The sequence below is a fragment of the Nerophis lumbriciformis genome, linkage group LG31, assembly GCF_033978685.3.
Source record: "Nerophis lumbriciformis linkage group LG31, RoL_Nlum_v2.1, whole genome shotgun sequence".
Taxonomy (NCBI): Eukaryota; Metazoa; Chordata; class Actinopteri; order Syngnathiformes; family Syngnathidae; genus Nerophis; species Nerophis lumbriciformis.
In genome coordinates, this window is record NC_084578.2 from 3,390,001 (window position 1) to 3,407,500 (window position 17,500).

General features: G+C 35.7%; 1 protein-coding gene across 4 annotated transcripts in view; it reads left to right on the top strand.

The window, feature by feature from the left end:
* epha3 (eph receptor A3) overlaps positions 1-17,500 on the top strand; it is a 361,011-nt gene that overhangs the window by 46,487 nt on the left and 297,024 nt on the right. For all 4 annotated transcript variants that reach the window (XM_061926088.2, XM_061926086.2, XM_061926087.2 and 1 more), the window contains exon 3: positions 5,556-6,216. In XM_061926088.2, the coding sequence (XP_061782072.1) occupies positions 5,556-6,216 (661 nt within the window). The remainder of the gene's footprint in view (positions 1-5,555; positions 6,217-17,500) is intronic.

Here is a 17,500-nt window from a genome sequence, read left to right on the forward strand (position 1 = left end):
ATAATAGTGAGAGTCCAGTCCATAGTGGATCTAACATAATAGTGAGAGTCCAGTCCATAGTGGATCTAGCATAATAGTGTGAGAGTCCAGTCCATAGTGGATCTAACATAATAGTGAGAGTGCAGTCCATAGTGGATCTAACATAATAGTGTGAGAGTCCAGTCCATAGTGGATCTAACATAATAGTGAGAGTCCAGTCCATAGTGGATCTAACATGATAGTGTGAGAGTCCAGTCCATAGTGGATCTAACATAATAGTGAGAGTCCAGTCCATAGTGGATCTAACATAATAGTGAGAGTCCAGTCCATAGTGGATCTAACATAATAGTGTGAGAGTCCAGTCCATAGTGGATCTAACATAATAGTGTGAGAGTTCAGTCCATAGTGGATCTAACATAATAGTGAGAGAGTCCAGTCCTTGGTGGATCTAACATAATAGTGTGAGAGTCCAGTCCATAGTGGATCTAACATAAAAGTGTGAGAGTCCAGTCCATAGTGGATCTAACATAATAGTGTGAGAGTCCAGTCCATAGTGGATCTAACATAATAGTGAGAGTCCAGTCCATAGTGGATCTAACATGCTAATATGACAGTCCAGTCCATAGTGGATCTAACATAATAGTGAGAGTCCAGTCCATAGTGGATCTAACATAATAGTGTGAGAGTCCAGTCCATAGTGGATCTAACATAATAGTGAGAGTCCTGTCCATAGTGGATCTAACATAATAATATGAGAGTCCAGTCCATAGTGGATCTAACATAATAGTGAGAGTCCAGTCCATAGTGGATCTAACATAATAGTGAGAGTCCAGTCCATAGTGGATCTAACATAATAGTGTGAGAGTCCAGTCCATAGTGGATCTAACATAATAGTGAGAGAGTCCAGTCCTTGGTGGATCTAACATAATAGTGTGAGAGTCCAGTCCATAGTGGATCTAACATAAAAGTGTGAGAGTCCAGTCCATAGTGGATCTAACATAATAGTGTGAGAGTCCAGTCCATAGTGGATCTAACATAATAGTGAGAGTCCAGTCCATAGTGGATCTAACATGCTAATATGAGAGTCCAGTCCATAGTGGATCTAACATAATAGTGAGAGTCCAGTCCATAGTGGATCTAACATAAGAAACCATAAGAAATTCTAAATCGCACCCATTTATATCAATTGCAAAGCATGATGGGAAAAAAACCTAACGTATATACCGCTCTACCCCGGTATTGAGCACTGTATAATGGATAAACCACAGTAACCTCGGCTATAGAAGTGAGAGTCCAGTCCATAGTGGATCTAACATAGTAGTGAGAGTCCAGTCCATAGTGGATCTAACATGATAGTGAGAGTCCAGTCCATAGTGGATCTAACATAATAGTGTGAGAGTCCAGTCCATAGTGGATCTAACATAATAGTGAGAGTCCAGTCCATAGTGGATCTAACATAATAGTGAGAGTCCAGTCCATAGTGGATCTAACATAATAGTGAGAGTCAAGTCCATAGTGGATCCAGCATAATAGTGTGAGTCCAGTCCATAGTGGATCTAACATAATAGTGAGAGTCTAGTCCATAGTGGATCTAACATAATAGTGAGAGTCCAGTCCATAGTGGATCTAACATAATAGTGTGAGAGTCCAGTCCATAGTGGATCTAACATAATAGTGAGAGTCCAGTCCATAGTGGATCTAACATAATAGTGAGAGCCCAGTCCATAGTGGATCTAACATAATAATATGAGAGTCCAGTCCATAGTGGATCTAACATAATAGTGTGAGAGTCCAGTCCATAGTGGATCTAACATAAGAGTGAGAGTCCAGTCCATAGTGGATCTAACATAATAGTGAGAGTCCAGTCCATAGTGGATCTAACATAATAGTGAGAGTCCAGTCCATACTAACATAATAGTGAGAGTCCTGTCCATAGAGGATCTAACATAATATTGAGAGTCCAGTCCATAGTGGGGCCAGCAGGAGATCCTCTTGAGTGGAGACAGGTCAGCAACGCAAAGACGTCACCAACTGATGCACAGATGAGTGGTCCACCCTGGGTCCTGACTTTGGACAGCTAGCGCCTCATCTGCGGTCACCTAATCTGTGCAGAAAAGAAACGGCAGATCAACTGGTCTAAAAGAGGGGTCTATTTAAAGGCTATAATATACAAATGAGTTATATATATACATATATATATATATATGTATTTTTATATATATATATATATATATATATATATATATATATATATATATATATATATATATATATATATATATATATATATATATATATATACCCTCGACCAAATGTTTGAACCCCCCAGTCAAAAAGTCTGGACAGCCCTGGTCTAAGTGAACAGTGACCATGCACATCAGTGATTGTTGTTAAATTGGTATAGAGAGTTCACGTTCTGTTTTCCTCCTTAAAGTCCTAACCTGTTACCTCATACGGGCCTGCTCAGTGGTCCGTTGACTCCCATCGACCTCACTTTGAAGCCGGTCAACTGGTGAGCGGCTGAGACGTGCCTGTTGCCGTCCTTGTCATTTCTTCAGCGGGCTCAGGTTACCGCACTCTCCTTTTACTGTCCCTTAAGTCGCTTCACCTACAGCACAGATCAGAGAAACCCGGGGACAAGATCACACCAGACTTTGGGCCCAGCTGGGACCATGGGGGGGGGCAGGGGTCAGAGGTGGCTCGGACCGGTGTTGGGTCTTAGTGTTGTTATATGTCAATTAGAAGCCTTTGCAAGGGGAGTTTGGCCCACTTGGAGATAAACAAAAGACCTGTTTGCTTGTTGGTTCTAATTATTTAGACATGTTTGGGAAATAAGCTCCTCTACGGTGGGGGCTTTCTTTGCTGGTGGAAGGGCACAGCAAAACAATGGAGTGGGTTTTACTGAAAGACTGGAGTACTTTGGGTGTGCGCCATGTCTAACACTAAGAACTGTTAAAATATACAACGTTAAACACTTTGCAAATTATATTTGACTAGAAAAGCAGACCACAGGCAAACCCTTTCTCCTATTACTAAAAGAGTTGTTAATCCGGAAGGTGATCAGGATCCCTCCCAGAACTTAATCCTTATCCTATTCCTGAAAGTTTAATCAAAATGTGGCGTAACCTTTTGAGCTGTCTGTAGCGGAATGAAAGACACCGGGTGAAGACTCCTGTCCGTCTCCACCAGCCGATGGGTTGAAGTCGGCAGATCGACTGTTATCACAATTCCAAATACAAAACCCCAAACCAGTGAAGTTGTCACGTTGTCCATCCATCCATCCATCTTCTTCCGCTTATCCGAGGTCGGGTCGCGGGGGCAGCAGCCTAAGCAGGGAAGCCCAGACTTCCCTCTCCCCAGCCACTTCGTCCAGCTCCTCCCGGGGGACCCCGAGGCGTTCCCAGGCCAGCCGGGAGACATAGTCTTCCCAACGTGTCCTGGGTCTTCCCCGCGGCCTCCTACCGGTCGGACGTGCCCTAAACACCTCCCTAGGGAGGCGTTCGGGTGGCATCCTGACCAGATGCCCGAACCACCTCATCTGGCTCCTCTCCATGTGGAGGAGCAGCGGCTTTACTTTGAGCTCCCCCCGAATGGCAGAGCTTCTCACCCTATCTCTAAGGGAGAGCCCCACCACCCGGCGGAGGAAACTCATTTCGGCCGCTTGTACCCGTGATCTTGTCCTTTCGGTCATAACCCAAAGCTCATGACCATAGGTGAGGACGGGAACGTAGATCGACCGGTAAATTGAGAGCTTTGCCCTCCGGCTCAGCTCCTTCTTCACCACAACGGACCGATACAGCGTCCACATTACTGAAGACGCCGCACCGATCCGCCTGTCGATCTCACGATCCACTCTTCCCTCACTCGTGAACAAGACTCCGAGGTCCTAAAAACATGTTGAGAGATATTTGAGCGCCGTGTGTAATGTGCTATATTCTCAATGGAACATTTGAAGTTTTGGTGTTGCTTACTGGCGTATCTCTTATGTGTGACTGCCATCTACTGGTCACACTTATGTACCAAATATAATAGCTTCGAGGTGGGTAAGCCCAACCAGAATCTAGCCGTACGTTAGGCGCACCGGGTTACAATTAAAGGATTTTAAGTTGTACATGTTATGTAGACCACGAGGTAGAAAACAACATCCAAATATGACCTCTTTTAAATATTTCCATGTTTTGTTAGACCTAAGAGAGCTTGGCTACACACCGATGCATCCGAGGTGACAGTGGAGGATAAACACCACCAGAGTTTCCAAGCCCATTTTTTGGGATTCGTAGTTTTCGTTGCTCTCTCCTTCCATCGCTCTGTCCTTTCGGGGCTACAGTACTTGAGCTAACATCCCCTCCTTATATCCCCCCCGCCCCCAGGCGTTCTCTCTCTCGAGGTCTTTTACAAAGAGATGAAAAGCAAGTGGCTATCCTTAAGCCGGAGAGGTCCTTGAACACACCAAAGATACGCTCTACACACACACCGCGTTATAATGGAGAGCAGGAACCTTGGTAGCTCGTCATTAATTCCTATGGAAGCACCTGCTGTGCATGCCTTTAAACACTTCCCATGAGCCGCGTGTGAATGAATGAATGTGTGTGAGTTTATGTTTCCAGCACTCCTTGTCAAAAAAGGGGCCGATAATTTAGTTTCCACTTACCGAACAGTGTCCCTTTCTTTGCGAATCGAGTGCCGCTCATCCAGGCGTCCATCCGTTCTTTTGTTTTGCCAGACCGGGACAAAGCCTCCCATTGAGACCCAATCATTCTAATAGCTGTCAATTGACCGGCAACCACCCCGGTGTTTCAGGTGTCTGCCTATTCATCATCCCTCTGATCCGCCGGTGACATTTCCTGAAAAGTGCCATAAAGCCCCAATGCGCATGATCAATGAGTTGTTGAATTCCAAAGGAATGACCCCAGCTTTCTTTGTCTCCTTTCCTCTCTCTCATCGCTTTCTTCCAGTGGAGGGAAAATGTAAGATAGCCATGAACGTTCCTGGTACACACTGAAATCTCTCAATACTTCCTAGATGCTTCCATTCCGTAGTAGCCTCCGCACGTTTCCATTAGAGGCGTAGGCATAGACGACGACTGCAGTCCTCACTTTGTAGAGCAACCGTTTAGTCAAAGAGGGTGGAAACAAACACTACGAGATTCTCCTCGTGGAACCCAGATAGTCCTCTCAAATTGCACATTTGGATCAAGCGGTCCGTTTTGCAACACGACCACGGTTGATTGTCGAATTGGTTTGAATTGAGTTTTCTTCGAGAGATCTGGTAGTGGGATTTTCCACCTTTATTTGTTTAGACTTCAGCATGAATTTGTCTGAATCTAAAACTTTGACGTATCAATGCTTACAGGATGGAGTTAACTGTTTTTTCTCTATTATCCTTCCCTACTTTTCCTTATTCTGCTTCCTTTCCCAAATGGCTTTTCTTCGGCCACCTCACCCTCTAACTCTAAAACATGCGATCCTTTCCATCTTTCTCTGCCTTTCCTGCAATCTTTCTGCGGCATTGGCCTCTGCGGCTTTTGCTTCTACTCGCCTTCTCTCCTCTGTCCCTGCCCATGCTTTATCTTCCAGTGGGAGGAGATCAGCGGGGTGGATGAGCATTACACGCCCATCCGGACTTTCCAGGTGTGCAACGTGATGGAGTACAGTCAGAACAACTGGCTCCGCACCAACTGGATCCCCCGTCAGTCGGCCCAGAAGATCTACGTGGAGCTGAAGTTCACTCTGAGGGACTGCAACTCCATCCCCTTAGTCCTGGGCACGTGCAAGGAGACCTTCAACCTTCTTTACCAGGAGACCGACGACGACCAAGGCACTCACTTCCGGGAACACCAGTTCACCAAGATCGACACCATCGCCGCGGACGAGAGTTTCACCCAGATGGACCTGGGCGACCGCATCCTGAAACTGAACACCGAGGTGCGCGAGGTGGGCCCCATGACCAAGAAGGGCTTCTACCTGGCTTTCCAGGACGTTGGCGCCTGCGTAGCTTTAGTCTCGGTGAGGGTTTACTTCAAAAAGTGCCCGACCACGGTGAAGAACCTCGCCTCCTTTCCTGACACCGTGCCCGTGGACTCTCAGTCGTTGGTGGAAGTCAAAGGTTCCTGTGTCAATCACTCCAAGGAGGAGGAGCCGCCACGGATGTACTGCAGCACGGACGGGGAGTGGCTGGTGCCGATTGGAAAGTGCCTGTGCAACCCGGGCTATGAAGAACGAAGCAACACCTGTCAAAGTAAGACCCATCTTACATCCTTACATTGTTTCATTCCTTGGTTTTATTGAAACGTTTGATGTGGATCCTCTCACACCTCATACTTGTCAGCCCAGAACCTTCAGAACATCAAATGTCCACTCTCTACGCAGGCATGTGTGTTTTTAAGTGCATGCATGTGCATCCTGCGTGTGTAAGCCTTCAAAAGAAGCCCACAAACCCAAAAGTAGGGGTGGGCGAATCGGCAGTCGCACATTTATTTTTCCGTACGCGTGTGATGTGTTATCCAGGTCTTGGCTGGAGTGTTCGGCACCCGGTAGTTTAATGGTAAGCTTCTCCGCATCACGTCGTTAACTCGGGGAAGATCTGAGCCTAAGGACGTACGGATGGAAGTGATAACACGGAATAAAGAAGAGGGTCAGAGAGTGGATGGTGAAAAATGAAATAGCTGCGGTGGTACGTGCGGGTGTTGGTGGAGACAAGGGTGAGTCGGCATTAAATCAAGTCTGTGGGTACTCACTTTCACCGTGGAAATGTATTGGCGGAGGTTTTCAAAGGTTTTCTGGCCAGCTAACTGTGGTTGAAGGTCTGCTAACATCATCATCACGCACGTTTTGCAACCAACTAATGTGAGTTGTTGTATAATGTTTAGGTGTGTAACTGTTTGGTTGTCAAATGTTAAGGTGGTATTATAAAATAAGTATAATTGTTTTCTTGTCAAATAATAAGGTGGTATTTTTAAGTAAGTGGATCATTGTTTGGTTGTCAAATATTAAGGTGGTGTTATTAAATAGGTGTATAATTGTTTTGTTGTCAAATGTTAAGGTGGAATTATTAAATAGGTCTATAATTGTTTGGTTGTCAAATGTTAAGGTGTTATTATTAAATACATATTTAATTGTTTTCTTGTCAAATGTTAAGGTGGTATTATTAAATAGGTGTAGAATTATTTTGTTGTCAAATGTTAAGGTGGCATTATTAAATAGGTTTATAATTGTTTGGTTGTCAAATGTTAAGGGGGTATTATTAAATAAGTGTATCATTGTTTTGTTGTCAAATGTTAAGGTGGTATTATTAAATAAGTGTATACTTGTTTGGTTGTCAAATGTTAAGGTGGTATTATTAAATAACTGTATAATGTTTTGTTGTCAAATGTTAAGGTGGTATTAATAAATAGGTTTATAATTGTTTGGTTGTCAAATGTTAAAGGGGTATTATTAAATAAGTGTATACTTGTTTGGTTGTCAAATGTTAAGGTAGTATTATTAAATAGGTGTATAATTGTTTTGTTGTCAAATGTTAAGGTGGTATTATTAAATAACTGTATAATGTTTTGTTTTCAAATGTTAAGGTGGCATTATTAAATAGGTTTATAATTGTTTGGTTGTCAAATGTTAAGGGGGTATTATTAAATAAGTGTATAATTGTTTTGTTGTCAAATGTTAAGGTGGTATTATTAAATAACTGTATAATGTTTTGTTTTCAAATGTTAAGGTGGCATTATTAAATAGGTTTATAATTGTTTGGTTGTCAAATGTTAAGGTGGTATTATTAAATAGGTGTATAATTGTTTTGTTGTCAAATGTTAAGGTGGTATTATTAAATAACTGTATAATGTTTTGTTTTCAAATGTTAAGGTGGCATTATTAAATAGGTTTATAATTGTTTGGTTGTCAAATGTTAAGGGGGTATTATTAAATAAGTGTATACTTGTTTGGTTGTCAAATGTTAAGGTAGTATTATTAAATAAGTAAATTGTTTCTTGTCAAATGTTAAAGGTGTATTTTTAAATATGGGTATAACTGTTTACTTGTCAAATGTTAAGGTGGTATTATAAAATAAGTATAATTGTTTTGCTGTCAAATGTTAAGGTGATATTTTCACATAAGTGTATAATTGTTTTGTTGTCAAATGTAAGGTAGTATTATTAAATAGGTGTAGAATTATTTGGTTGTCAAATGTTAAGGTGGTATTATTATATAAGTATAATTGTTTTCTTGTCAAATGTTAAGGTGGTATTAATAAATAAGTGTATAATTGTTTTCTTGTCAAATGTTAAGGTGGTATTATTAAATAGGTGTATAATTGTTTTGTTGGCAAATGTTATGGTGGTAATATTAAATACATGTTTAATTGTTATCTTGTCAAATGTTAAGGTGGTAATATTAAATAAATATGAAATTGTTTTGTTTATAAATTTTAAGGTGGTATTATTAAATATGTGTATAATTGTTTGGTTGTCAAATTTTAAGGAGGTATTATTACATAAATGTAAAATTGTTTTGTTGTCAAATGTTAAAGTGGTATTATTTAAAAAAGCGTATAATTGTTTTGTTGTCAAATGTTAAGGTGGTATTATTAAATAGGTGTATAATTGTTTTGTTGTCAAATGTTAAGGTGGTATTATTAAACACATGTTTAATTGTTATCTTGTCAAATGTTAAGGTGGCAATATTAAATACATGTTTAATTGTTATCTTGTCAAATGTTAAGGTGGTAATATTAAATAAATATAAAATTGTTTGGTTGTCAAATGTTAAGGTGGTATTATTAAATAGGTGTATACTTTTTTTGTTGTCAAATGTTAAAGTGGTATCAATGAGTAGGTGTATAATTGTTTTGTTGTCAAATATTTAGGTCGTATTATTAAATAAGTGTATGGTGTTTGGTTTGGGACTGGATAGATCCTGAAACAAGGTGGATGTGCACAGCAGGGAGTCTCAAAGTCACTTTACCTGGAGGCTGCTGGAGGTAGCGGCCCAGCATCACATTATAACCACTGAAAATGTGTGTCAGCTACTTTGAGCTATGGTAGACCTTAAGTCAATATGAATATATATTTTGACACTGTTGGTTCATTGCTTAAAGGAACTTGATCTTTTGTTCCGCCCAATGTTTTGTTTGTTGTGCTGTCATTTCTGTTTGCACCGTTGTTGTAGTAGTCCTAGTCCAGTGGCTTCCAAGACATATTTAAATGAGGGTGCGGCGGCCACAATTGCACTAAACTATGCAGATAAGTAGAGGGCCATAAAACATGGGCCCGGGCGGCACAGATGACCCCTGGGCCGCAGGTTTCAAACCCCTAAAGTACATAAAGTATGTCATATTAGCAGGTCTTTGTTGACACATTTAAGTTCATATTTCTTCAGATTCCCCTCGAAATGTCACTTTCTATATATTATTAAATATGTTTTTTTAAAGTGCTGAGTGGGCCTCTTCTGGCTTAGACCCGGCAGATTGAGAAAAATAAAGAAAACAAACCCTACAAGCTAACTTCAATGATGTCCACAGTGAAATCAGTTAATTTCTGTTTTCTACAGAGAGCAAAAAGCTCCACAAAATATGCTTCAGAAAATCTGTTTTTTTCCAGGGATGGAAGACCCTAACTTTATGTTATCTTCTGAGTAGAAGTTTGCTGTGGAAGACTTGGACAAACCCCAAAATAATACAACATAATAACTGATGGAGACTCTGACATTCTCATAGGGACCAAGCAACCAGGTGGCTTCATAGGTCCAGTGTACTCTCACACAACACAACACAACATGTATAAATGTTCACTCTAGGGGGGGGGGGGGGGGCGGGGTTACCCACATATGCGGTCCTCTCCAAGGTTTCTCATAGTCATTCACATCGACGTCTCACTGGGGTGAGTTTTTCCTTGCCCTTATGTGGGCTTTGTACCGAGGATGTCGTTGTGGCTTGTGCAGCCCTTTGAGACACTTGTGATTTAGGGCTATATAAATAAACATTGATTGATTGATTGATTGATTGATTAATTATTTTCTGTCATGATCCTCCGAACTAGTTTGAACCCCCTTATTATTGTTGATAACTTGATAGTAATTATGGATTTATCCGTACAACACACTGTGTGAGATACAAGTATGTATGTATATATACATGTATATATGTGTGTGCGTATATATATATATATATATATATATATATATATATATATATATATATATATATACATACATACATATTCGTATGTATATATGTATATATACATGTATATATGTGTGTGCATATATATATATATATGTGTGTATATATATATATATAGGCGAGTTACATTTTATACACACACACATGTATATATATATATTTTTTTTATATATATATATATATATATATATATATACATATATATATATATATATATATACATATATATACGCGAGTTACATTTTGTATACACACACACATATATATATATATATATATTTTTTTTTTTATATATATATACACACACACATACACACATATATATATATATATATATATATATATATATATATATATATATATATATATATATATATATATATATATATATATATATATATATATATAAATATATATATTTATATATATATATATATATATATATATATATACATATATATATATATATATATATATATAAATCTCCTGATGATTGAGGGTACCCCCCTCATGAAACAGGCCTGTAGAGATGAAATAGTCTTGTGATTTTTTTTCCACACATACACATATATATATATATATAAATATATATATATATATATATATATATATATATATATATACATATATATATATATATATATTTATGACTTACATTTTATACACACACACAAACACACACACACACACACACACACATTTATTTCTGTCTCAAACTCAAACACAAATCTCTTTACCCAAGTTAACTCTTCTTATTTTTTTGTTTGTTTGTTTATAAGAACCATTTAAAAAAAGACGTTCTTAGGCCACCTCCATGCAACCAGAAAGAGCTTCTCTAACCTGTTTGGAAAAAAAGTGTTGCTATATTTATCATAGCAAATAATACATTGTGAGAATCAGTTCTAATTGAGGATGGTGTTGACTCAAATGGTGACCAAAGTCATGGAAAGGGATTGAATAGTTAGGTGGCCAATTATCACAGTCCTGTTCCTTACTCGGGCTACTGGGTAAAACCTGTTGATTAGATCAAGCACTGCCACCCCCTAGCTGCAGGCTTGTGTATTGCTCTAACACGAATACTAGACCCTGACCCCACCACTATTGTAGAAACACTGCTTTAACCAAAGCCATCGCAGCTTAGTATCCACTCATGTCATTTCTCACATCCTCATTCTGATGTTTGAACGTGACTGAGACCAAACCTTCATGATCACTTCTGCCTTTTTAAGAAATGTTTTGGAAAGTCCGAGACTAAACATGTCACCGGTTTGCTGAAACATACAATTCTATTCTGGCTCCAATTCCTCTTTTTCTTGTACGATCCTCTGTTTCATGCATATGTAAGTATGTTTGAAATGAAAAGCACAAGTATTTGCAGACGCAGCGTGTGCCATAAAAGCCCGCAGTGGTGTTGGATGTGGTTGGCAGCTGTGGTTGATGTCATGCTATATCTTCTGTCTACTACATGTTGCCAACTATCTGCACGCTAGCGTCTTTCTGTTCAGCCTTTTCTTAGATAGCAGACAATTTCCACAGCTCTACTTTCTGTCCCGTTTATGCACTTTTTTAAGCTGGGCCCCATGTTTATTAAAGATCAAAGTGAGTGTACTGGGTCAAACCCCTGCTGGTGGGGCCAAGGGAACTTCTTTTCTGGGACCATGGACTTCTAGCAGTCTCACTCTCCACGCAGATAGAGGTCATGAAATGTAGACTTGTTCACAATAGATACATGGAAATCATCATTCAACATGTGAATCTTTGGGTAACCTTTGGAAATTGGTATTTATTTTTTTTGTGGTGATTTTTGAAAATTGTAAATCGATTCAGAATCGGAATGAATAAGATTTGTGATACATATATGAAACATGCCTAAAAACATCATTTTTTAAGATTTTTTTAAATTTTTATTTTCTGGGACCATGGACTTCTAGCAGTCTCACTCTCCACGCAGATGAATCTTTGGGTAACCTTTGGAAATTTTTTTTTTTTTTTTTTGTATTGATTTTTGAAAATTATAAATCGATTTAGAATCGGAATTAATAAGAATTGTAACACATGTTTGAAACATGCCTAAAGATGTATTTTTTTATTTATTTGTATTATTATTTTTATTTTTTCTGGGACCATGGACTTCTAGCAGTCTCACTCTCCACGCAGATAGAGGTCATGAAATGTAGACTTGTTCACAATAGATACATGGAAATCATGATTCGGTGTGTGAATCTATGGGTAACCTTTGGACATTTTTATTTATTTTTTTTGTGTTGATTTTTGAAAATTATAAATCGATTTAGAATCGGAATGAATAAGAATTGTGATACATATATGAAACATGCCTAAAAACATATATTTTTTTAGATTTTTTTTAGTTTTTTTTAGATTTTTTATTTTCTGGGACCATGGACTTCTAGGAGAAATTATTATTATTTTTTTTTGTATTGATTTTTGAAAATTATAAATCGATTTAGAACCGGAATTAATAAGAATCGTGACACATGTTTGAAACATGCCTAAAGACGTATTTTTTTGGATTTTTTTTTTTTTTTTTTTTTTTTTTTTCTGGGACCATGGACTTCTAGCAGTCTCACTCTCCACGCAGATAGAGGTCATGAAATGTAGACTTGTTCACAATAGATACATGGAAATCATCATTCAACATGTGAATCTTTGGGTAACCTTTGGATTTTTTTTTTTTTTTGTATTGATTTTTGAAAATTATAAATCGATTCAGAATCGGAATTTGTGACACATGTTTGAAACATGCCTAAAAACATCATTTTTTTAGATTTTTTTAGATTTTTTTTTTCTGGGACCATGGACTTCTAGCAGTCTCACTCTCCACGCAGATGAATCATTGGGTAACCTTTGGAAATTATTATTATTATTTTTTTGTATTGATTTTGGAATTAATAAGAATTGTAACACATGTTTGAAACATGCCTAAAGACGTATTTTTTTGGATTTTTATTTTTATTTTTTCTGGGACCATGGACTTCTAGCAGTCTCACTCTCCACGCAGATAGAGGTCATGAAATGTAGACTTGTTCACAATAGATACATGGAAATCATCATTCGGTGTGTGAATCTTTGGGTAACCTTTGGAAATTTTTATTTATTTTTTTTGTATTGATTTTTGAAAATTATAAATTGATTTAGAATCGGAATGAATAAAAATTGTGATAATAATTGAAACATGCTTAAAAACATATATTTTTTAGATTGTTTTAGTTTTTTTTAGATTTTTTTTTTCTGGGACCATGGACTTCTAGCAGTCTCACTCTCCACGCAGATGAATCTTTGGGTAACCTTTGGAAATTATTATTATTTTTTTTTTTGTATTGATTTTTGAAAATTATAAATCGATTTAGAATCGGAATTAATAAGAATTGTAACACATGTTTGAAACATGCCCAAAGACGTATTTTTTTGGATTTTTATTTTTATTTTTTGTGGGACCATGGACTTCTAGCAGTCTCACTCTCCACGCAAAAAGATGTCATGAAATGTAGACTTGTTGACAACAGATACATGGAAATCATGATTCGGTGTGTGAATCTTTGGGTAACCTTTGGAAATTTGTATTTATTTTTTTTGTGTTGATTTTTGAAAATTATAAATCGATTTAGAATCGGAATGAATAAAAATGGTGATACATAATTGAAACATGCCTAAAAACATATTTTTTTTAGATTTTTTTTAGTTTTTTTTAGATATTTTATTTTCTGGGACCATGGACTTCTAGCAGTCTCACTCTCCACGCAGATGAATCTTTGGGTATTATTATTATTTTTTTTGTATTGATTTTTGAAAATTATAAATCGATTTAGAATCGGAATTAATAAGAATTGTTACACATGTTTGAAACATGCCTAAAGACGTATTTTTTTGGATTTTTATTTTTATTTTTATTTTTTCTGGGACCATGGACTTCTAGCAGTCTCACTCTCCACGCAGATAGAGGTCATGAAATGTAGACTTGTTCACAATAGATACATGGAAATCATCATTCAACATGTGAATCTTTGGGTAACCTTTGGAAATTTGTATTTATTTTTTTTGTGTTGATTTTTGAAAATTATAAATCGATTTAGAATCGGAATGAATAAGAATTGTGAAACATATATGAAACATGCCTAAAAACATATATTTTTTTTAAAAATTTTAAGTTTTTTTTAGATTTTTTATTTTCTGGGACCATGGACTTCTAGCAGTCTCACTCTCCACGCAGATGAATCTTTGGGTAACCTTTGGAAATTATTTTTTTTTTTTTTGTATTGATTTTTGAAAATTATGAATCGATTTAGAATCGGAATTAATAAGAATTTTAATACATGTTTGAAACATGCCTAAAGACATATTTTTTTAGATTTTTATTTTAATTTTATTTTTTTGTGGGACCATGGACTTCTAGCAGTCTCACTCTCCACGCAGATAGAGGTCATGAAATGTAGACTTGTTCACAACAGATACATGGAAATCATGATTCGGTGTGTGAATCTTTGGGTAACCTTTGGAAATTTGTATTTAATTTTTTTGTGTTGATTTTTGAAAATTATAAATCGATTTAGAATCGGAATGAATAAGAATTGTGATACATATATGAAACATGCCTAAAAACATATTTTTTTTTAGATTTTTTTTAGTTTTTTTTAGATTTTTTATTTTCTGGGACCATGGACTTCTAGCAGAAATTATTATTTTTTTTTTTTGTATTGATTTTTGAAAATTATAAATCGATTTAGAATCGGAATTAATAAGAATTGTTACACATGTTTGAAACATGCCTAAAGACGTATTTTTTTAGATTTTTATTTTTTTATTTTATTTTTTTCTGGGACCATAGACTTCTAGCAGTCTTACTCTCCACGAAGATAGAGGTCATGAAATGTAGACTTGTTCACAACAGATACATGGAAATCATGATTCGGTGTGTGAATCTTTGGGTAACCTTTGGAAATTTGTATTTATTTTTTTTGTGTTGATTTTTTAAAATTGTAAATCGATTTAGAATCGAAATGAATAAGAATTGTGGTACATGTTCGAAACATGCCTAAAAACATCTTTTTTTGAGATTTTTTGAGATTTTTTTTTTTTCCTGGGATTATGGACTTCTAGCAGTCTCACTCTCCAGGCAGATGAATCTTTGGGTAACCTTTAGAAATTATTTTAAATTTTTTTTGTATTGATTTTTGAAAATTATAAATCAATTTAGAACCGGAATTAATAAGAATTGTGACACATGTTTGAAACATGCCTAAAGACGTATTTTTTTGGATTTTTATTTTTATTTTTTCTGGGACCATGGACTTCTAGCAGTCTCACTCTCCACGCAGATAGAGGTCATGAAATGTAGACTTGTTCACAACAGATACATGGAAATCATGATTCGGTGTGTGAATCTTTGGGTAACCTTTGGAAATTTGTATTTATTTTTTTTGTGTTGATTTTTGAAAATTATAAATCGATTTAGAATCGGAATGAATAAAAAATTGTGATACATAATTGAAACATGCCTAAAAACATATATTTTTTAGATTTTTTTAGTTTTTTTTTAGATTTTTTTTTTTTCTGGGACCATGGATTTCTAGCAGTCTCACTCTCCACGCAGATTAATCTTTGGGTAACCTTTGGAAAAATTTTTTTTTTTTTTTTTTTTTTTTTTTGTATTGATTTTTGAAAATTATAAATCGATTTAGAATCGGAATTAATAAGAATTGTTACACATGTTTGAAACATGCCTAAAGATGTATTTTTTTAGATTTTTTTTTTTTTTTTTTTTTTTTTTCTGGGACAATGGACTTCTAGCAGTCTCACTCTCCACAAAAATAGAGGTAATGAAATGTAGACTTGTTCACAATAGATACATGGAAATCATGATTCGGTGTGTGAATCTTTGGTTAACCTTTGGAAATTTGTATTTATTTTTTTTGTGTTGATTTTTGAAAATTATAAATCGATTTAGAATCGGAATGAATAAGAATTGTGATACATATATGAAACATGCCTAAAAACATATATTTTTTAGATTTTTTTTAGTTTATTTTTAGATTTTTTATTTTCTGGGACCATGGACTTCTAGCAGTCTCACTCTCCACGCAGATGAATCTTTGGGTAACCTTTGGAAATTATTTTTTTTTTTTTTTTGTATTGATTTTTGAAAATTATAAATCGATTTAGAATCGGAATTAATAAGAATTGTAACACATGTTTGAAACATGCCTAAAGATGTATTTTTTTAGATTTTTATTTTTATTTTATTTTTTTCTGAGACCATGGACTTCTAGCAGTCTCACTCTCCACGCAGATAGAGGTCATGAAATGTAGACTTGTTCACAACAGATATATGGAAATTATGATTCATTAAGTGAATCTTTTGGTAGCCAACGATTCTATCCCGTTCTGATTGATTCCGAATTGATTTTCGATTCAACACGATTCTGGCAATGTGTTATTTGGAAAATAATACTGGTACTCAACAATGCAGATTTGCGGTACTTTTCTGTTGGGGTGTGACTCTTTGGGCACTTAACAATTGATTCTGATACCTGGAGTGATGATTGCATTAAGAATGGATTCTCAATTCAACAGGATTTTCGCAATGTATTATTTGCAATAATATATACATATATATATATTTGTCAAAAAAACAAAATCGATTTTTGAATTAATCGCAAATGTTATAAAAATTTTTTTATTGATTCCCATAAAATATAAAATTGACAAAAAAACATTTGTAAAATAGATTTTTGAAAATTATGAATCAATTTTGAATCGGATTTAATAAAAATTGCGACACGTTGGAAAAGCACATCCAGGTTGCATGCAGATGACCTAAACACTTATTTTTTAGAAATTGTTTTTGTAAATGAAAAGAATAATAAAAAAATATTTTTTTGTTTTTTTTAATCGATTTAAAAAAAAAAAAATTGAATTAGAATTTTGATGAAAAATACTTTTGATTCGGATGGGAATCGATTTTTTTGTCCACCCCTAATTATCATATCGGTCCTCTTATTTTGCTTAAAAAAGTATGGTATTTTTAAATGCACGTATAATTGTTTTTTTGTCAAATGTTAAGATGGTATTATTATAAAGGTGTATAATTGTTTTGTGGTCAAATGTTAAGGTAGTATTATTAAATAGGTGAATATTGTTTTGTTGTCAAAAGTTTAGGTGCTATTATAAATAAGTGTATAATTGTTGTCAAATTCTTAGGTGCTATTATTACATAAGTGTATATATGTTTTGTTGTCAAATGTTAAGGTGGTATTATTAAATAAGTGTATAATTGTTTTGTTGTCAAATATTAAGGTGGTATTATTAAATAGGTGAATAATTGTTTTTTGTCAAATGT